The sequence below is a fragment of the Amia ocellicauda genome, chromosome 21 (assembly GCF_036373705.1).
Source record: "Amia ocellicauda isolate fAmiCal2 chromosome 21, fAmiCal2.hap1, whole genome shotgun sequence".
Taxonomy (NCBI): domain Eukaryota; kingdom Metazoa; phylum Chordata; class Actinopteri; order Amiiformes; family Amiidae; genus Amia; species Amia ocellicauda.
In genome coordinates, this window is record NC_089870.1 from 7,639,123 (window position 1) to 7,660,288 (window position 21,166).

General features: G+C 39.1%; 2 protein-coding genes across 2 annotated transcripts in view; one reads left to right on the forward strand and one right to left on the reverse strand.

Moving 5' to 3' along the window:
• The window catches only part of eif2ak4 (eukaryotic translation initiation factor 2 alpha kinase 4), a 30,383-nt gene extending 18,576 nt beyond the window's left edge, over positions 1–11,807 (reverse strand). The window contains exons 1-21 of the mRNA XM_066694882.1: positions 11,345–11,807; positions 10,737–10,852; positions 9,906–10,008; positions 9,546–9,719; positions 8,831–8,911; positions 8,338–8,486; positions 8,015–8,130; positions 7,170–7,327; positions 6,513–7,048; positions 5,933–6,048; positions 5,624–5,778; positions 4,755–5,170; positions 4,146–4,215; positions 3,953–4,042; positions 3,421–3,543; positions 2,542–2,646; positions 2,373–2,436; positions 1,397–1,476; positions 1,028–1,129; positions 870–920; positions 94–330 (exon numbers count right to left, since the gene is read on the reverse strand). Coding sequence (XP_066550979.1) covers positions 94–330; positions 870–920; positions 1,028–1,129; positions 1,397–1,476; positions 2,373–2,436; positions 2,542–2,646; positions 3,421–3,543; positions 3,953–4,042; positions 4,146–4,215; positions 4,755–5,170; positions 5,624–5,778; positions 5,933–6,048; positions 6,513–7,048; positions 7,170–7,327; positions 8,015–8,130; positions 8,338–8,486; positions 8,831–8,911; positions 9,546–9,719; positions 9,906–10,008; positions 10,737–10,852; positions 11,345–11,473 — 3,171 coding nt within the window. The 5' untranslated portion in view covers positions 11,474–11,807. The remainder of the gene's footprint in view (positions 1–93; positions 331–869; positions 921–1,027; positions 1,130–1,396; positions 1,477–2,372; positions 2,437–2,541; positions 2,647–3,420; positions 3,544–3,952; positions 4,043–4,145; positions 4,216–4,754; positions 5,171–5,623; positions 5,779–5,932; positions 6,049–6,512; positions 7,049–7,169; positions 7,328–8,014; positions 8,131–8,337; positions 8,487–8,830; positions 8,912–9,545; positions 9,720–9,905; positions 10,009–10,736; positions 10,853–11,344) is intronic.
• Positions 11,808–16,076: 4,269 nt separating this feature from the next.
• Positions 16,077–20,461, forward strand: LOC136716702 (actin, alpha cardiac muscle). Its single transcript, XM_066694044.1, has 8 exons — positions 16,077–16,196; positions 17,634–17,784; positions 18,143–18,382; positions 18,500–18,584; positions 18,942–19,103; positions 19,269–19,460; positions 19,832–20,013; positions 20,215–20,461. Exons 2-8 carry the CDS (start codon positions 17,656–17,658, stop codon positions 20,356–20,358), a joined length of 1,134 nt encoding a protein of 377 aa, XP_066550141.1. The 5' UTR covers positions 16,077–16,196; positions 17,634–17,655; the 3' UTR covers positions 20,359–20,461.
• The last annotated feature ends 705 nt before the right edge of the window (positions 20,462–21,166 follow it).

Sequence of the window (21,166 nt, forward strand, 5' to 3'; positions counted from 1 at the left end):
CTATTCAGTCACATGTAGTTATGGAAAGTGGGATGGTGTTTGTGTAGCATTAGAAACAAAGTATTGCTGGAGGATGGGTCCAGGGCAGCTTACCTTGTAGAGGTCCATGTCGTAGGTGTAGTCGCTGACTGGGGAGATGCTCTGGGAGAAGAGCTGGTTGACCATGTTGCGGTAGGCCTTGCCGTTGACGTTGGCCATGGTGTGCTGCAGGACCTCGTGCAGCTCGGACTCCTCCATCTGAGGGGGGGGCAGGTGCTCGCTCTTCAGGAGCTCCACCGCAGTCGGCCGCAGGGCGGGGTCGTGGTTCAGCAGCCACTGGATGACTAGCTTCTATGGAGGAACCAAGAAAATACAAAACTTTCATTATGTTTTTTTATTTTTATTTTTTATGAAACAGCTACTGCCACACAAATCCACATCGTTCAAGTAAACCCATAAGTAATAATAATTATAAGACCAGTAAAAGGAAAAAGCAGCAGTGAGGTTTGAGAATTCAATTACAATGATTGTCCCAAGACTGCCAGGGCAGACCCAAAGCCAATGTGAACATACTGAACCTACACATTCCCAATACAACCGTCACGTTCACTCATTCTGAAAAACTCACACCAGGCTTGAGTGGAAAAAAAAAAAGAAAAAAAAAAAGAAACACTTTAGATTTTTCACTTTTTGTTCCAGGACATGTTGTTTTCATCATCAGTGACAAGACTTTCTCCTTCACTGCCAAGTAACCTTTCCTTCACCGTACTTTCTTTGAAATGAAAAACATCCTAAAGGACCCACTCCCTGATTAAGAATGAAAAAAAAGTAGAATCTGGATGCAAGTTTATAATTTTAATTCTATATTCTTTTAAAAACAATTATATTACCTGTCGTCCACTTTTAGCTTCATCAAAGTCCTCTGGAAACTCAATGGATGGCTACGGAAAAAAGCAAATTCCAAACATTTTCTAAATGTATTAAGTGTGGAATGATTAGACAAGTATAGGAAAGTATGTAATACACTAAAAGCGGGGAAGTGTCTCACCAAGCGTAGCTGGCTGAGCACAGTGATTCGCTCAGATGCCGTTGTCATTGGGCGGTAAGACATCTCAAAGAGGATGATTCCCAAACTGAACAAGTCCACTTTCTACAGGATGACATTTAGCTTTTTAATGTACAGTGCAAGACAGACAAATAAACCAGTCTTAAGCAGATGCATAAAAATGGAGACAAAAAAGGTTAAATTCTGTAGCACAATTCTAAACAAAAATAATTAGAATTAAAGTTAGAATATTAAAAGCACAGGTTTAAAATACTGACTGCAACATAGCCTACACATTCCTAAAGCAAGTGACAACTGAGCTGTAGAACTGTAAAAGGGCTTAGTTTCTGTATTACTTGTTTTATTTTGTACCTGGTTGTATGTAGCTTTGGTATTTCCTTGGACCTCTGGACTGACATATAAGGCAGTGCCCACCATACCAGTCATATTGTCTGAAAGGATGAAATGGCTCATTATTAATAGCACCATTATGTAAGACCGCTAGGGAGGTGACACACACACACTAAAGCAGCCTGGCAGGGCTAAACGGTTTGGTGACATCCTAAAACAATGCTGTGGCTGCATTCGTAAGTGCAGCTGAGTTTGGCTCGGCTTGTGGGAGTTGTAACTGATACTGTAGACCATACAGAAAAAAAAATGGAATTTGTTCAATTTAAACAAGTTAATTTGGCTGTAGTACTGATCGAAACACTCCTCCACAAGATGAATTCAAGCATAGCTCTTTAACCAGCCTTGAAAACACCCAATCAAAACATACCAAAACAAAACAAAACAAAACAAAAGAAGAAGCCAGGTTTTAAATGGTAATTGCATACTTATGGCTTTTAATTAGAGGACTGCTCTGCTCTTTTGCTTTTCATTTCAACAGTTACACATTTCAAGTTCCTGCCAATTTATGGTCAGCTTACATTTCTGCTATAACTATTAAAGGAACAAACGAGTACGGAAAGCATTCTTCTTCTTTTTTTTAATCATAACCCGTCTGATTTGAAAACATCATTATAAAAAAAAAAAAACTTTTTAACTGAAATGCAGGTTAAGCATTTGGCTCTAAAGATGCAATTTTTATGTTATACAGAATCACTGATTTCCAGGACATGGGTAGTGGAAAAGACAAACTGCCAGTGCTGAGATTATTGTCTCAGTGGAGAAAAGGAAGGGAGCCAAGGTTTTTCATACCAGAACACTCTGGATCTGGGAACAAAAGCCTGGCTATTTGGTAGAGCATATAAAGGAGGTTCTGATACAAAACATCAATCTTTCCAGCTTTTGAATAATTCCAGAAGGGAAATATTAATACATAAAAAGCAGTTTGACTCTGAGTTACCTGTTGCATCTTGCTTAGCCATCATAGCTGAGCCACTCTCCTCTATTTCAAGTTTGTCCGCAGCCTGTGAGAAAAAGTGCAAGAGAAGCACCTCAGTATTAAAATGTAAATCATTTAGAATAAAATAAAATCTAAAAGATGAAAAGATACAGCAAAAAAGCTTCCATACCACATTAGCTGGATGATCTGTCGCCAATCCAAAGTCTCCTATTTTCATATGGTCATTGGAATCCAAGAAGATGTTAACAGGCTTTAGGTCTCTATGAATCATCCCCTTTGGACAGCAAATTGAGAAATATTACAACCTTAACAAACACCACTTTAAGGAGTTCGGTTTTATCTTAATTTCATTTATTCTTCTTGGTATTGCATCAAATGACTTCCTGAAGGCTAAAGGGAGGAAACTGTGTGGGGAAACAGACCCATGTGAAGAAAACGTGCTGCATTTTATTTATCTTGCCATACTTCACATTTTCTTTCAGACATACAGGTTTCCAAAGACTATTATTTATATGGGATGGTTTAACAAACAGAAGAATACGGAAACAACTGAAATAATCCAGAAAATGCAGATGCCGCAGACTAATCATTACAACATCAACGTGAATATCCTTGGGATTCTGACAAATAACACCATATGCATTTAATTCTCTCTATTGCAGGGAATTACAAGACTCATTTGATTTTTTTAGATTCTACAGCTCACGCAGCAAATTGAGAGCTGACAGCGATTTTTCTGCAGATGGGAAATGTTGGATTGTAGGACTGTAAACCACCTGACAGCTTTTATTTTCTGTCTTGGAAGGCCTCAGGCTTTCTTCTCTCCCATGATTTTCCTGCACAATCTCCTCATAATCAGGCACGACACATTACACCTCTCGCTCAGATCTTCGGGCTTCTTTCCTCCTGATCTCTCTCCTGTGTCCTCGCACAATTTAACATCTGCACCTACATTGCTACATAAAACTGATGCTGTACAATGCGTCCTTGGGCTAAAAGTTCAAAACATAATGCAAAACAATTTTTTTAGATGCTAGAAGCCACTGACCTGCTCATGGATGTAAGCCAAGCCATCCAGAATTTCTCTGAAGAGCCTCCAGAGGCGATTGGTGTCCAGGTACAATCCCTCGTCAATAGTATCTCTTAAAGTGCTTTTTTCACAGTATTCCATCTTAGAAAGAAAGAAAATGAAGGTGCCCTTTAACTCTTAGGTAACTTTAATCCATAACTCCATATAGGAATGGACAATAATCCAGTTTATAATAGTTTACCAAGAGATACTCTCTGTGTGCTCTGTAACTCAAATGTTCTGAAATCAACGGTATTTACATTGGGTTTTGACATAAGATGGTATTGGAAAATATATACATGTCATACGATAGCGTTAATTTATATTATATTAAGGTTTTTCATTATTTTCATATTTTTACAGTTTCTCAGTTTGAATTTGAATTACCTCATTTTCACCTCACTCTTTTTCGTGACACAGAATTCAGCATGATTGCATGGCCTCGTTTTGAAACTCGGCAACTCACGGATCTCACAAACCACCCATGAAAAATAACAGACTGGAGCCTGACCTGAATGTACAGATAATGTGCTGTCAGAACCAGGTTGTCCAGCTCACTGCTCCTAGTGGTCTCTGTGGTTTTCCTTTCACTTTGTTCAACCTAAAAGAGTTTCAACAGGCAGACAGTAAGAAAATGAATCTTCTTAAATTTCCAGTGTGAAAGTAAGCATAGTACACATATAAAACACTAACAAAACACTAACCCGGGAAAGACTATCTCCGCTGTCTCCATTTTCAAAAATGATGTCACTTTCAGAGTCACTGTTTACTGGGCTGAAATAGAGCCATGTAACAAATCAAACGCAGCAAATTTATATATATAAATTTTATATGACAATGTTTAAATGGCAATGGGCCAAACACATTGCAAGAAGAACAGATGAAAGATGGACAAAGGAAAATATCAAATGGATCCCAAAATATTAAAAATACCTGGAAGAACACCACATAAAAGGGAAGATGAAATAATAAACTTTGCAGGTGTGACATTGAAAAGGGAAGCTAGATCAAAGCAAGTGGAAACATCTTGTGGAGCCTTTATCCAGCAGTGGATCCATACAGCCTGACAGTGATGATATATCAACCAAATAAGTATCTTGCAAAAGTTCAAAGCTATGCATCTAGATTTCAGACCCCACCTAGACCATATGAAGCATCAGTAAGAATCTCCTCACACTGGCACAGAGGCATTTGTCTGCTTTAATATAAACCTCATGAACTAACACAATAACATGTGTGGACTAGCAGACCTAGCAGGCTTTTGAAAGCGCACCAGCCTATGCCAGCAGAAGGTTGTGAAGCAGGGCACATACAGAAACGAGGCACAGAACACATCCTCCTCCTCCTCCTCGTCATCGCTGGACTCCTGATCTCCAGCGCTGCACTTGGCACTTGAGGACCTCTCCAGGGAGGTGCTCCACTCCACCGAGCTGGCCAGGGCAGGCGGGGGGGCGTTGTCTTCCACATTGTCCGCCAGCCCCAGCTCGTTCACCTGGTCCCTGAGGGGCTTTTCGGGAAAGCTCTTGGGCTCGGAGCTGTCGCTGCTCAGGACCCCCGAGGAGGGCATCTCGTGCCTCTCAATCCAGGCGTTGTAGTAGCGGACGATGTTCTCATGGTTCAGCCGCGACAGCAGCGTGACCTCGCCTTTGATCCTGCGGAACTGTCTGCTGGCCGGGTTCACCTGAATGCGCTTCACGGCATAGTAACACCCATCCAGCTTGTTCTGGACCTGCAGCACCAGACAGAGAAGGCATCATCAAGTTTAAATTGAACAACAGATGCTGCACCAGGGTTGGCTGATTGCTAGCAGGTGGTAGTTTTACATCTGATCCTGTTTTTGTACTCCTTTTCATTACACAGCAAAGGTGAATCATTATTTCACACAGAGACTTAGATGCAATTAGTTTTCTTGTCCATGAACTTCTAATTCTTTTAGTATTTCACTGAAGTCTCCTACCTAGACTTACGGGTCTTTAAATCTATTTAATTCCCATAAGTACATTATCTCTGGTTCTTCCTTAACTAAGTTTTTTGCTTTTTAACAACAATTTAGATTTAGTTAATCAAATTTCCACTTTAACTACATCCAATTAACAGAAAAACATCTTAATACCCGTCATATCTTCTCCATTAGCTGATTTTAAAAGCCAACATGAATTTCAAACCCTGCTATCTGCTTTACCTTTATAACGGCTCCAAAAGCTCCTTTCCCCAGAAGCTGCAGCTCCTCGAACTCGTTGTAGTAACGTGAAAACTGTTTCTGTATGTCTGTACTGAAGGGTGTGTTGAGAATGTAGGTGCGGGGTATAACAGTTGATGCAAAGTCTACTCCCGTATCTGTGGAGAGGAAAATGTATATGATTTGATTGTGATTTTGTTTAATTAAGAGAGATCCATGATGGACAGAAAAAAATAGAGTGAATTTACAGTGATGGGGCAGTGGGGGGGGTACAAGCAACATGATAAAACAATAAAGAGAAGTAAAACTCACCTTCAGGGCTGTCATCATTGCACTGCGACGGGGTTTTGACCAGGGGAGGATTGATAAATGAGTGAGCTAGGAGCTGCTGGGTGTTCCAGCGTTCGGCATCGTTCAAACACACACATCTGCAAAGAAAAACCCAGAACACAAGAGATGGAAACGTCAAAACTACTATAGTCATTTATAGACACTCTGGCATTGCATAGTACAATACAGCACATTATAATACATTGTGTTATATGAATAGGACATTGACATTTATACAAGGTTAAACTCCAAAAGACTAATAGTTAGGAAACAAATATTATTAATAAAACTTATTAAAATCCTGCCTGAACAGTCAGTGAAATATTATATCCACACAGGTATTATTAATAAAGTGTGTAGCAATGTCATGTCAATAACATAATTAAAAATGTGTTAATATTTAATGTTATAAAGAAGAAAAAAAGGAAAACAAATCCCAAACCTATGAGCTCACACTTATCCTAGGAATTCATTCTGTGATTTATGAGTAACTTTCAACTCTCCCTGTCTCTCTGTCTCAGCTCCAGCCAAGCATTAAACAAAGGCCAATTCCAGTTCTTACTTGTTGAGGAAGTCCTGGAATTCGCTGGGCAGGCTGCTGGGGACCAGGACTGGGTACTCCTTCACTTCTCGGCCCTGGCTCAGAGCCAGCAGCAACAGGCCCAGACTCCACACGTCGCCCTTCTTCCCCGACTTGCTGGGCAGCGCGTCTTCGCAGAAGCGCACTCTGGTCTGCTCGAAGATGTCCTCCTTGCAGATGTCGGCCAGGCGTTTGGAAATGCTGTAGTCTGTGAGCCTGATGTTGCCCTCGCTGTCCACCAGGACACTGGAGGAGGACAGGAGCTTGTGCACCACCGAGTTGGTATGGAGGTAATCGAGGGCAGCCAGGAGCTGTGAGGCGTAGTGGCGGACCCTCTCCATGGGAAGGGGAGTGCCTTTGCTGAGGCTCTGGGAGAGGCTGGACCCACTGACATTCTCTACTAAGAGGTCAACTACAATACAGTCCTCCAGTTCCTTGTGGTTTAAGGCAGTGTAATGCACAAGGTTGGGGTGGTCCAGTTTCAGCAATGAGTTCAGTTCATTCTCTGCCCCTTGGATCTATACAGAGATTAAAAAGTATTTTTTAAACTCATTGAACACCTACAGAAATCAGATAGAGGATAATGAAGCAAGACATGTATTATGCCTGGGGGATTTTATTTGTGCACCCACCACTTACCTGCTTTTTACACTTTTCAATTTTTTCCTTTTCCTGGCTTGTAAAAAACTTCCCAATCCTTTTACTCCACCTCAGGATCCATTCATATACAATCACAAAGTCCCCCGCCATCACCTCGAAGCCATAATAAACGCTGCGCCCCAACGTCTCGCTCTCCCCTGCATTAGCAACAAAATTATCCATAGTGTTACTTTCTAAGCAGTCAGAAACCCTTAAACATAAATACTTGAACCATAACATTCAGATTAACTATATAAACGTGTAAGCCTTTAAAGATCAAGCCTCGAAGTCATTTAATATAGTCATTCACAGACAGGATCAGCTTAGATGTATATCTGAATTTTGTGCGTTTTGAGAACTCATTACACTTTAGAACCTAGACACATAAAATCTATAGTGGAAATATAGTTGTTTGGAGGGGTGGGGCGGGGGCAATGAACTGTTTGAATAAAACAGAGGCTTAGCTTTATCACAAATTCTCATCAGTCTAAGTACAATGAGAGAAATGAAGCTGTAAAACCATACTAGGGAGTATTCTGTCTTCTTTGCCCATACTTACGCATGGAAGTAAAAAGCTTTCTGGACAGCTTCTTACATTCTGTATTTGTTTTTACAGAAGTCACTTTGGAATGGTTCAGACAGCCCACTTCAGTCTAATCGCACAGTTTCACGTAATATATAAGCGATCTCTGCACAAATATTTACTTTAACTTTAAGCACATTTTAACCCTTAACTAGAAGACATTTTATTGTGTGAAAAAGGAGATATAAAAACTGTGAAATCTGTACTTCTTCTTCTAGTACTACTAAAATTAATTATGACAAATACTAATAAAAAAACGTACCAATGCATTTCCCTCTTTGTACATTAATTTCTCCCAAAGCAGCATTACTGAAGAACAAAACCTCAAGTGGTTTGGGGCTGTCATCATTGCTACCTGAGGAATAATGTTGATCGCGTCTAGAAACAAAGATACAGAATACACTTTGAAGTAGTAAAGGGTATACGAGTACTTTGAACATGAGCAGCACACATTATCAATTCAATAATTAATTGTATTAATTGATTTATTAAAACCATGATTAAAATAATATCACACAAATGGAAGACATTCAAAACCATTTTAAGAAACACGAAGTGCTAAATATATAAATATAAGGCACATACCTGTTGCGCCCACTGGAATTTGTGCGTCTTCGATTGTTGCCTACTTTCTTGGGCTCAGTCAGCTCTATGGCACACACACTGACACCTGATAGATGCTTCCCTTGCACAGGGCTCTCTGAGCCGGCCAGAGATACACTCTCCAAGCGCTCCTGTCGAGTCCCAGTTAGAAAAGCTTAATACCAAGAACTGCATGATCATATTAACAGCTGCCACTCCAACTTCTCTTTAATGTCATCCTCACTGTACAGTTGTCAACCTATGCTAAGTAACTATTATTTACAACAGCTGCTGCAATCTGTGTTCCCTGGGTGTGTCTTGCCTCGAAGGTTTGTTTAACTATACTATACTGCATTTTAATTTTAATTTAATGCACCTAAACAAAATAAATGAATCTGGATATCTGCTTGTTCAAATTTGTGTCACGCTTGACCTTACTTGCAACCAGAAGACACATATACCAAATTAGAATTTAATTCAATTAAAATAAAGCAACCTGTTTGGCCATTTCTTTCCTCTTTTTTTCTTCTCTCTTCTCTTCTTCTCTTCTCTGGATCTCAGCTAGAATCTCATTTTGCTGAAATAGGAATTAAATGATGTATAAATTGAAACTTTTTCTTCCAGTAGAAAAAGCTATACTTTGTATCTTTCCAACATATGTCTTATGTTTTAATGTATTCTTATGTCTGAATTCCACTAGTTATGCTCTTAAATCAATAATACATTACCTGCTCATTATGAGCTTAACATGTCAGCTAGGTATGCACTGGAAATTGCAAATATAAGATGAAAAGCTGATACAAACCAAAGGCCGGATTTTGTTTAAAAAGCAACACAATATCCAGATGACTTTCTATTGATTTATACCTGTGTTCAGCATTTTAAATCAAGCTCTAAGTGTCCAACTGCAGATGAGAATTATTTTCTTAATTGTATCAAGTTGTATCAAAAGATTCATAGTCACTTGTTGCTTTCAGCACTGTTGGATAACTCACAGAACCTTTCAATGCTGGATGGAGATTGGACTGAGGTCAGAGATGGAAACAGACTGGGAGTCTCAAAGAGCAACATAAACCTACACTGCAATGGCACACACCACAGGTCAGCCGGTTTGGAGAAAAAACATTGTTTCTGCCTGGGTTTGGGCCAGGCTGTTCTCTATGGCTGTGTCAAACACTCCCACTTCCTGACACTGACCATGACCATCTTACCATCTGCTCCTCTCTCTTCCTTTGCTGGTCCATCCTCTGCTGCTCTTCCTGGGCCAGTCTCTCTTGCTGCCGCCGCTGGTTCTTCAGCATCTCCTCATGGAAGGACTTGGGCGGCGGGACATTGTGCTCACTGAGGAAGCCCTGTACGTGCTCTGCCAGCTGGTATATCATCACCTGAGGGACACGAGAGGAGCAGAACAAGGAATGCAGGGAATGATGCTGTAGGGATTCTAAATTTTCCTCCTACTGTAATGTCCTCCTTGATCTGAAAACTTACTGAATATGACATATATGCCATTGCTTATGTGATATAAGGAATGTATTAAGTTAGTTGTAGAAATGGATACTATCTGGACTTACCTCGCCACAGAGCTCGGCGGCCATCTTGTTAAGCTCTGCCTGGAGGTTTTGAAGATTTTCATTGGAGAGGCCTTTGGCATTTCTGAGCTCAAGTTCTGGAGGCCTGAAGCCCAAACAAAACATGTTTAATTTCCAGTAAAAGTAAAATTTGGGCAATGAATATACCATAAATTTGATTATAATACAATCATTTGAAAAGGAGGGGAGTAAATACAAATTCCTATAGATGTAATAGAGTTGTTGTTGTTTTTTATAAACTGAATTCTAGCAAATCTTCTGGATTTGAGCCTCTTTGAAATCAGCTACATCTTTAGTATCTTTTATTATTATTATTATTATTATTATTATTATTATTATTATTATTATTATTATTATAGAACTCAAAAAACTAAAAAAACAACCCATCTCAGATCTCAGTTCATGTCTCTACTACACTGAACTGCTATATGGCTCAGTATCCTGATCAACTTTCTCCTAAACAGCTGTCATTCATATTTCAAATAAACAGCTGCAACTGCCTGACTGGCCATGAACAAACACATTGCTCTCAATGTTAGTAGGCTGGCATGGCATAGCTCACAGTTTTGAAAAGGTGGTGAGCTCAGAATTAACAGCAACTAGGAAACATTTAGGATTGTGTAGTCATTAATCCATCACAATGATCGCCAAGCAAGTCAGAGTACACGGCAAGAGACTAAAAGACTAAAAGCAACCACAGGACAAAAGTTTATTCAAACAAATTAGTTTTTCTTCATAATACAAAGTCTTAATGGTTTTTGATCTTGGAAAAGCAGAAAAAAGTTTAAAACAGTAAAAAGAAGCCCTACTTACACATCAGGGTACTTAGGTGGGCATTTAACTTGCAGATCCACCCTTACATAGACCTCTTCTTTCGAGCTCAAACCCTTAGGGCGCAGATGTAAGTACACTTCTGGGTGGCGTTTAACCTAAATACATATATTCAAAGTTTCACATAACAAAAGGCACCTTTTACAGTTGTATTTATTATTTATGTATCAACCTTAAAGCCTGCATGACGTTTGTGATATTAGAAGTTTGCAGAACCAGATTATACTGATTCAGCTGTATGAATGGATTACAAGATTAGGCTCAAAGCAACCTTGACTCTACAGCTTACTAAGAGAGATCATAAATAAATGGCTACATTAATAACCTACTGGATTCAATGCAGTATTCAAATTCCTGTCAAACTCATCAGTATAGACGATTGAGCTTTGTGTGACAGGTCACGTCGCTGGACCTGGGATAGTAACACTAATCATGCACTGGTATTAAGCTGTGGAAATATATATCAAGGCTTAAATCAACCATCATCAGGTCATCACCAGGACAGATACTACCAGTGCCCACTCTTATGGCTGATGCGTGGCGCCTTCCTGTGATCACACACGTATGCAAATGAACATGACATAAGCTACCTTCCAAGGCTTTCTTTTGCCGCAGTCCTCAAAATCATCTCCATAGATGGAGGCAAGTGCTTCCAGTTCATTTTTCTGTTGATCAGAGTAATCGTCGGGCTGGTCTGCAGCACTGTCAGAAGAGCTCATTCTGTTGCACAGCACTCATTACTAAACACTCACGCCACACTGAAACTGCGCTGTTGTATCCGACACGTATTGTACTACAGTTACATTTCTCCTATCGAAAGTACAGTCATGCTGTATAATACTTATTCGTGTATACAAATACAACTTTTTTCAAGTGAAACGCTAAGATGTGTCGCCAACACTGCTCTGTTACTGTTGGCGCACAAAATACGTCATCGCGTCGCAGGTAGAACGCGTATATTACGCCGCTCCAGTTCAGACAGGCAGAAGTAAGGAAGATGTATGGGCGCCATTGAGGCTCAAAACCACATTAAATTAAGCAGAATCTAGAGGCGAAGTGCAGTGTTGTGAAGTTAGATTACTTTACGATCATCTCGGTACTTCTCATACTTTACTACTGTGAGAAAAAAGGATATTTCAATGAGGTTAAATGTCTTCCCTGTTGACTAATCCGGGAAGAACAATATTTAAATCTGCTGTGTTATGGGCGGAGACAGCGCACGCTTGAATAAGATTGTATGTCCTTGCTCCTCACCTGCACACACACAGATACGTGTTGTAGTTGTCAAATAGATAGATAGTACAGAAGAAAAGCAGTACCATTGTTATCCGCATACATTGTTTTAATCAATGCTAAAATATGCAAGTCAGCTTCTTCAAATTATTGAAAAGTAGTACACTGAAGAAAGACAGATATTGCAACCTTATATTATTATCTAGCAGGCTAACTGGTGAACACAACTGAAGAAACCACAACAAGAAAATTATATAAAACTATCATAAAATATGCCTCAATTAGGGGAATATCTCAAATACCTCAAATACAGGAATATCCAAACGATACTTATTTAAAAACTAAGGATAGATCGCAAATATGGAATAATTTAGAATTTAAAGTTTCTTTAAAAAGCAGTTGTGATCATTAGTTGACAGCATTAAGTATGAAGTTTTTATTTGTTTACTGATTGATGGCCACCCATAAAGTTGTTGTTCTTTCACCCATGCAGTAACAAGCCATTTTAAAATATGCTGCACAGAGCATCCAGTTGGTGTCATTCCAATATAGTATTATGTAGGTGATGCATGGGTTAAGTGGGGCAAGAGGAGTCCTACAATTTGGGAAGGTGAACAAACAATTGTCCAGAAATAATGAATGTTGAAAGGCATTTGTGAGCAACAGCTGCGACAATGGGGCTTGCAGCTGAAATGGTATAAAGGCAAACATAGCGCAGCTGTCAGAAACACAGAACACATCCATCCTAGTGTTCCCCCTTGACCTTATAAGGACTGAGGTCCCCCAACAAGAACAAAAGCTTAATGTCAAGCATCCGTCACATTCTGAGATATCCAGGGAAAAACACTTCTATGACCCACTAGAGAGCAGATATCACATGGATTTCTTTCTAGCTGATAATTATAACAATTCCCTCACAGGGCAGAGATGATTTTAAACATGAATTCAAGTAGAAATGCTTCTTCAGCATTAGAAACATCTTGATTTATCTGTTTGAGATATGTTTAAACTTTGTTTGAACAGATTGTTGCTTGTATTGATAATGGTAGTAGCTTTGTGATACAATAGTCCTATAATAGCTATTATTATTGTATACTCCCAGGGTCTCAGCATCCTCAACATGAATGGAAATATGATACAAACACCCATACTCATTATTGCAAAGCAGTGCCATTTCTCTGTTTTTCATTTTTTCCTGATTAACTACACCAAATAAATTAAAATAATAACCTACCTTTTTCTTCATTTAAAAATTGCATCTTGGCAGATTACTTTAATAGCATACAGATCAACAATATTTTGTGCTGCTACACAGAACTTAGTTGTATTAATACATTTATATATTTTTTATCGAATAAAACAAGCGATACAAACACTTTTCACCACTCTGCTATTATGCTTGTTACAAAAATAATTGGTTGTTTATACCAGCCCAACCATCCCCCACTACAACATATTATTGGTTGCTATTGGGGCATATTATGGTAGCAGGGAATCCTTCAGGATTGCATCTACCACCTATCTATGCTGATACTGAGAAAAGCTCTAAAAATAGAGGCTTGACACAATCCAGTGAGACTGCCTGGAGGTAAAAAATGCTCTCACATAATCCAACTGTGATATATCCTGACAGAACACAGGTTTAACAAATAACCCCCCATGCACATTTTTGTATGACAGAGTGCTTCAAATGATGGATTCAATCTCAAATGGGAGTGACCTACTAACAAAAAATAAATGTGAATAAATTAATTCATGCTTTGTAACCCAGCTGTGTGCTAACATATATTAAATACAATTCACTTTATGTTTTTTTTAAGGCAAATTAACACATTTACATTTACACATTTACACATTTTGGCATTGTCCAACAACTATATTTGAGTAGAGTGCAATTCAGTTCACCCCATGACAGTTCTGTTCATATATCTGGCAACCAGTTGGCTCCATGTTCACCAGTTGACCATGTAACAGTTGTTTTTACAACTCGAATCCCACTGTATTTAGAAGATTAATCAGGCAGCTCAATACAAAGGAACAGGTATGACCAAATGAAGTGATGAAGTGATAATCCGCCTGATAATCATTGCGACTTGAGAACATTGACAACAACCGAAACAGGTAAACGGAGTAAAAATGTGTAGAGACGGAAGTGACCATTTATAAACTATAATCTGCTTGTAATTGTCAAAATGATTTAAAAATATTTTAATATATTTTGTAGTAGATCTATTTTGTAGTAGATCCAATGAATATGAATGTTTAATTACAGATAATTATTCACATGCACAATACATCATACTCTAGAAGATGAGAACTCAAAAAAAGAAAGGGAGCATTCCTGGTTTTGCAGTTATGCCATTTTGTATATCTTACTAGGATTCAAATGAAAGAAATGGACATTAAGAACATTTTTAGAAAGACAAAAACTGTACTGAAATATGGAATGTACAAAATATTGATTATTTTAATTAGGTGGGCTACTCCTCCATTAGAGTAAGGAGCTGCAGTCCAGCCCACAGCTAGGAATGGAACTTTTTAAAATATGTCAGAAGGCCTTCAAGTTCTGTGCCTGAGCCAAGACTCTATATAGGAAAAAAAAGCAGTATTCCCTCTTAGGGTACAATGAGGGAGGGATGTGGGGGTGACTTATAAGGAGCTTCAGCTGCAAATTCAACACCCTGTATCCGCCCTGGATGCACACTCAAGGACACCTGTTACACTCAATGACCCTAAAAGGAGAGAGCTAAGCCAATCACAGGCCTTGCTCGCTGTGCCAAAGGCTGTCCTGTCAGCCACTCCGATGGAGGCCAGTCTGGCATGCTTTCAGCTGTCTCGCATGTTTAGGCTCCGTCCCACATACCAACAAACTGCCCCACTGACATATACAGTATTCTGTGAGTTTGATGGGGCGCTTCTCAAACGTTTCCTTAACCAGACCCAGAAAGCTATAGTTATAGCCGCTCCCAGGATGATCATATTAGTGCGACTTCCTTAACTAATTAGTGATATTGTTTCAATTGAACAGAAAACAATAGCTTTATATGTTTGTCCATTTGAGAGAGTAGTGGATAGTTAAATATGTGATTTAAAGCATTGCTAAAACACAAAAGACAAGAAAAATGTTATAAAAAGAAAAACATCTCTGCATTTTTTTTTATCAAGCATATATGAAGTGAAACCTTATCACATATATAAATATGCCTCTGTAAGGTCCTATATATATGAAGTAGATTCTAAATACATTTACAGAATTCTTGTTGACAATAATGTTCACAGCACACATAATAATCCATTCAGTACTACACACAATACATTTTAATTAAAGATGTGTTAATAACACACATTTATACATTTAAATAAAAATCTGAATCTGAATCCTAAACATAGTTTAGGAATTTGGAATTATTGTGGACAATTGCTATTGTCTTGTTTATTTGATTCACCATTTCTCTCTGTATATAAAAATACTGCATAAGCATGACACTGCAGCTTCCGGATTCACATGCGTTTTCCTCCCTTTAAAATCTGTGCACCGTATTATCAATATGCAACCTCAGTGTTCTGGTATTCAATCTGGCTAATATTAACCAAGCCGATCAAACCTGCCTCGTAAAGATTAGCCTAGATCACTGGAATATTTTGGCAGCACTTCAAGAAACTTCACAATCGCAGTCCTCATGCAATTTCAATGAATAAATCTAGTACACTACTGTCCAATATAAATATGCATATAACCAGTGAATAAATATTTATATATATCCCCCCCACACGTTTCATAAATAAATGTATTGCTTTGAACAAACTAATACAATTGCACACTGAGTACAGACATTGAGTTTGAGCTATTAAAAGGGTAGCATGCCCATTTTTTTAAACACATGGGCACTGCACCTTTAATCTTACATATCATGTATTACAGACATATCAAGAGCCTTTATATAGTCAGTTCACTTTTCCTTCTAATTTTATTTTTATGTAGGGGGGCCTGGTACCTCTGAGGAAGCATCACTCCATTTTTGTGGTGTCCTGTCACAGAATATCAAACGCAGTAACTTGTAGGCTTTTTTTTTTCTAACAGCTCTTATTTGGACTTGTGTGAACTCCAGGCCCCACCTCCCAGACCCTCTGTACCAGGCTTATTTAAGGAGCCCCTTTCTCCTTCAGCCTTCGTCCCAGTGGAAGCATCAGTCTTGCGATACAACTTTGGTGAGTGCCTACCTCTGGTGTCTTTGGAATACTTCTGGCTTCTGACTGCATCGGGCTTATGGCTTTTGAACGATAGGACTGATAGGACTGCAATGACATTTGAAATAGAAAAGGGAAAGTAGTCTTGAAATACTTCTTTAAAATCCTTAATTCATTAACCTCTAAGTTACTTGAATCAGAGTTTGAAAATCAGATTGCATATCAAATTAAGTTGCTTGGTAGCTGAAAATAAGAGGAACTGAGTCAGCTTTTAAATTTTAAATTTGCATTGGATTGCCTTTTCTTAAAGTTTAAAAAGAAAAAGTTATGGTGATACAACTCAAACTGGGCACAGTGGAAAAAAAGTGAAGTTGTTTTAATCCAATGACTCATTATCTATCTACTTTCAAATTATGCAATTAATAAGGCTGAATGCTGAATTAATTTAGGCAAAAGGGGATTATTTCCCTTCTTAAGGAAAGCAGTGGGTAATTAGTGCTGTTCGTGCATACTTTACCAGTCTTTGGGGGCTGGTTGGCACTGACACTGTCACAGACCAGGATTAAGCAGCAATGCTTTTAAACAGAGGCGTTACAATGCGTGGACAGCTGCAGCAGGACTGTAGTCTGGGTGTCACTTTAAAAGAGTCATGCTTTCTCAGCTGTGAAATTGTTACAGATAGGGAGAACCATGTAGAGGATGGTCTGGAATTACAGGATTGTGTAGCCAGAACTGGTCTTAAAATAGATGCCTGAGGCTCTTATATGTCCGTTTTTGGCTTGGTGGTGTCCTATAGATACTTAGGGAAAAGGCTATGTTGATTGTGACACTTACTTTTAGATAATTGACAAGCAGTTCAATGCAGTTAGAGAGACTTAAGTTTCATTATCAATAAATATATGTGTGGATATATATATATATATATATATATATATATATATATATATATATATATATATATATGCACACACACACAAAACTAAGATAAGATGCATTTGTATTTACTTGGTATACATTTACTTTGGTGTATAACAAATTAGCATGCTTCATTAGGATTTAATTTATATTTATCTTCATCAAATATTTTATATTTAGAAAAGTAATAATAGGCTAACTGATATCATAATTCGTCGGGAAAATCATTGTTAGGTTATAGAAGTAGCTGGCTTTAATATCTTAAATATATATTATGTGTATTTTATGTTTAAACTTGTTTACTAGGGTCCTGATACATAAAGCACATGTATTACCAAACTAAGTTCCCATTATTTACAGGCTATGAAAATATAACTATTTTAAGTACAACACTGAAAATAACAGAATAGACAGAAGACGAAAAAATACCCTTTATTTGTAGGTATTGGGGAAATGACGTGTTTGCTTTCTCTGTTACGCTGTCCTGATCAGCACTGGTGGGTCATTGTCTCCGAAGTTTAAGCATTGCTGTCCTGTTCGCAGACCATCCCAGCACAGACCAATCATGTGTGACGACGACGAGACCACCGCCCTTGTGTGCGACAACGGCTCTGGCTTGGTCAAGGCTGGATTTGCCGGAGATGACGCTCCCCGTGCTGTCTTCCCTTCCATCGTCGGAAGGCCCCGCCACCAGGTACCCACCGCCATCTACCTGCAGTCCTCCTAGAAGACAACCGGATACTGATCAAACATGCATACTTATCGTTTCTATTATTTGCTTTTATCGGATCAATTGCAATTATTATATATCATTATAATTTAAGTTAATGTTAGTACTTTTTCTTACCTGCCACAAAAACAAGAACACCAACAATAATAATAGCAATAATAATATAAACCTTTATAAAGTTAACACATTTCACATTTACTTGTAAACACTTACCATCTAATGTGTGATGATTAATATAATTATATCACACTTTATTTGCCATACAGAGTATACTGTTGACTTGCATTGGGCTGTGAACTCACCCTCCATCTCTCTGTTTCAGGGTGTCATGGTGGGTATGGGTCAGAAGGACAGCTACGTAGGAGATGAAGCCCAGAGCAAGAGGGGTATCCTCACCCTGAAGTACCCCATTGAGCACGGCATCATCACCAACTGGGACGACATGGAGAAGATCTGGCACCACACCTTCTACAATGAGCTGCGTGTGGCCCCTGAGGAGCACCCCACCCTGCTCACTGAGGCCCCCCTCAACCCCAAGGCCAACAGAGAGAAGATGACCCAGGTAAACAGATCACAGCAGCCTGGCTGTCAGAGTGTCAGGGAGCACTACAATCATTTTCTGTTTGCACTGTAATGGCCTACAGTACAGAATACACTAAAAGCTCTCTCTCTGTTTCAGATCATGTTTGAGACCTTCAACGTCCCTGCCATGTATGTGGCCATCCAGGCTGTGCTGTCCCTGTACGCCTCTGGCCGTACCACTGGTCAGTATCTCCAGACAGCACATAAGTCACATGCTTAATAGTTAGAAGAAGAAAACAACAGTATTTAAAGCAAAAAATAAACACTTGTAGTTTGTATTCTGATTGATCAAATAATTTAAAAAGCAGGTAGCATTACTAAGTTTACAACAATAATAAGTAATATGGACACGGGGTGTATAAAGATTACAATTTACAGAAATTAGTTACTAGCGTATTAGATAGAGAGAGATTTTTGGTGTCCTTTTTTAAATGCAGTGGTTGGATGACTGTCACCAACAATACATCTACAAGGTAACCTATGTAAGGTGTCCTGACTACAGTATTGTGACTCTCTACTGGTGTTTTTGGTGTCTGCAGGTATTGTGCTGGACTCTGGTGATGGTGTGACCCACAACGTACCCATCTATGAAGGCTATGCCCTGCCTCATGCCATCATGCGTCTGGATCTGGCCGGCAGAGACCTGACTGACTACCTGATGAAGATCCTGACTGAGAGAGGCTACTCTTTCGTCACCACTGGTAAAGAGAACCATAGCGAAGTCAGCTACGTTATCATTAACCACAGTTTTACAAAAGTGATTATATTATATCATTCAGAAGGAGTGTAAGGAGACTTTTGCTTCTGTAGGTCGTTCCTACGTTCATTATTCATTGCTTCAATTCTCTTTACCCCCCCCCCTCTAGCTGAGCGTGAGATCGTGCGCGACATCAAGGAGAAGTTGTGCTATGTGGCTCTGGACTTTGAGAATGAGATGGCCACTGCTGCTTCTTCCTCCTCCCTGGAGAAGAGCTACGAGCTGCCTGACGGCCAGGTCATCACCATTGGCAATGAGCGTTTCCGCTGCCCAGAGACCCTCTTCCAGCCTTCCTTCATTGGTAGGCCTATGCTCTCTCTCAGGGCCACGCCACACTGAAGTTTCATTCATACCTTTATTGCAAAACTCAAGGACACATTTTTCCTTACCAGTGAGACATCACTCTCGAAAGCTTTGGGTACACCTTCTAGAGAACTTAATCCTAGGCAAACACAAACGCTACATCAACCCACTTTCACACACATTTACCACCTTGAGGGAAACATCTAATCCCATTGCAGATTGCTTCCTAGTGCCTGACTGCCAGGACACATTATGTTACAGGAAGTCCATCCTAACCATCCTAAACCTGTGCTCCATTTCACCACAAAGTTACTTTATTTTATTTTGTGATGTAAAGCAACCTCTCACATCGCTCCCTTCATTGAACAGGTATGGAGTCTGCTGGTATCCATGAGACTGCCTACAACTCCATCATGAAGTGCGACATTGACATCCGCAAGGACCTGTACGCCAACAACGTCCTGTCCGGTGGTACCACCATGTACCCTGGTATTGCTGACCGCATGCAGAAGGAAATCACCGCCCTGGCTCCCAGCACCATGAAGATCAAGGTGAGCGACATATCCTAGAAATATAATGGATCCACATGTCCAAGGGAACAAGCAATATTTCCAATAGGGAAATCTCTTCTGTAGCTTGTTCAGTCTATTCACCGTGAAGGAGAAGTCTTGTTTTGTTTAAAATTGCTGTTTGCCTAAGAGGGAACTGTGAACTTACTCCCCTAATGTTCCAATCTCCTTTTCTCTCCATAGATCATTGCTCCCCCTGAGCGTAAGTACTCTGTCTGGATCGGCGGCTCCATCCTGGCCTCCCTGTCCACCTTCCAGCAGATGTGGATCAGCAAGCAGGAGTATGATGAAGCAGGTCCCTCCATCGTCCACAGGAAATGCTTCTAAACCTCCAACCCTCTTCCACCCACTCCTCTGTCTGCATTTGTACTGTGCCGTTTACTGTATATACATGTACTGTTGTAATAAAAATAGATGCTTGTAACAGTAATCCACTGTGCTCCTTTTTGATTTACCTTTGAATACACAACATAATGCATAAAAAAGGGTTTTGTTTCTTTTTTTACCATTACATGCATGTGTTTTCAAGCATATGATTTGCTTTACAGCAAACCACTCCATTACAGCCAGTCTAAAACACAAACTGCAATACTCAACTTTCAACCTTGTGTTAAGATTCCAGGATTTAATCTAATAAAAAAGCATATTTCTATAGTTTATCTTAAAACCTATAAAATCCTGTTGTTATGGTAGTATAGTGAATTATCTATTTAGGTATGTTTCAGCAGATTTGTTTTTAAATTATGTAAACAGCTGATCTATTATTATTAACAATAATTTACTGATTTACCTGACACTGTACTCTCTATTCAGTCCAAGTAAATTCAGATCCACAACTATGAATTACATGGTTATGAACTCAATATACAACACCCCCCCCTCGATATATAAAATAGGCCATTAAAATCAATATTCTGAAAGCATACTAATTATTATGAAGACTAAGAATGAACCTATATATGGGATGTCCATGCCTGCACAATTAATAATTTAATCTAAAATCTGATCATCTTAGCTCACAACGTTTTTATTATAGCTGTTTATGAAATAGCTGTTTGTGAAGATGTCAACTTTTATATCATAAAAATGTTTCTTTGTTTTTTAATTATTATTTATTTCTTGTAATTGCAGTTGC

Bases quoted from the DNA above. Each gene is read 5' to 3' on its own strand.
- LOC136716702 (XM_066694044.1), top strand. From the start codon at position 17,656: ATGTGTGACGACGACGAGACCACCGCCCTTGTGTGCGACAACGGCTCT. The intron at 18,383-18,499 runs GTAAACAGATCA...TCTCTGTTTCAG, and splicing joins ACAGAGAGAAGATGACCCAG to ATCATGTTTGAGACCTTCAA. The intron at 19,461-19,831 runs GTAGGCCTATGC...TTCATTGAACAG, and splicing joins CTTCCAGCCTTCCTTCATTG to GTATGGAGTCTGCTGGTATC.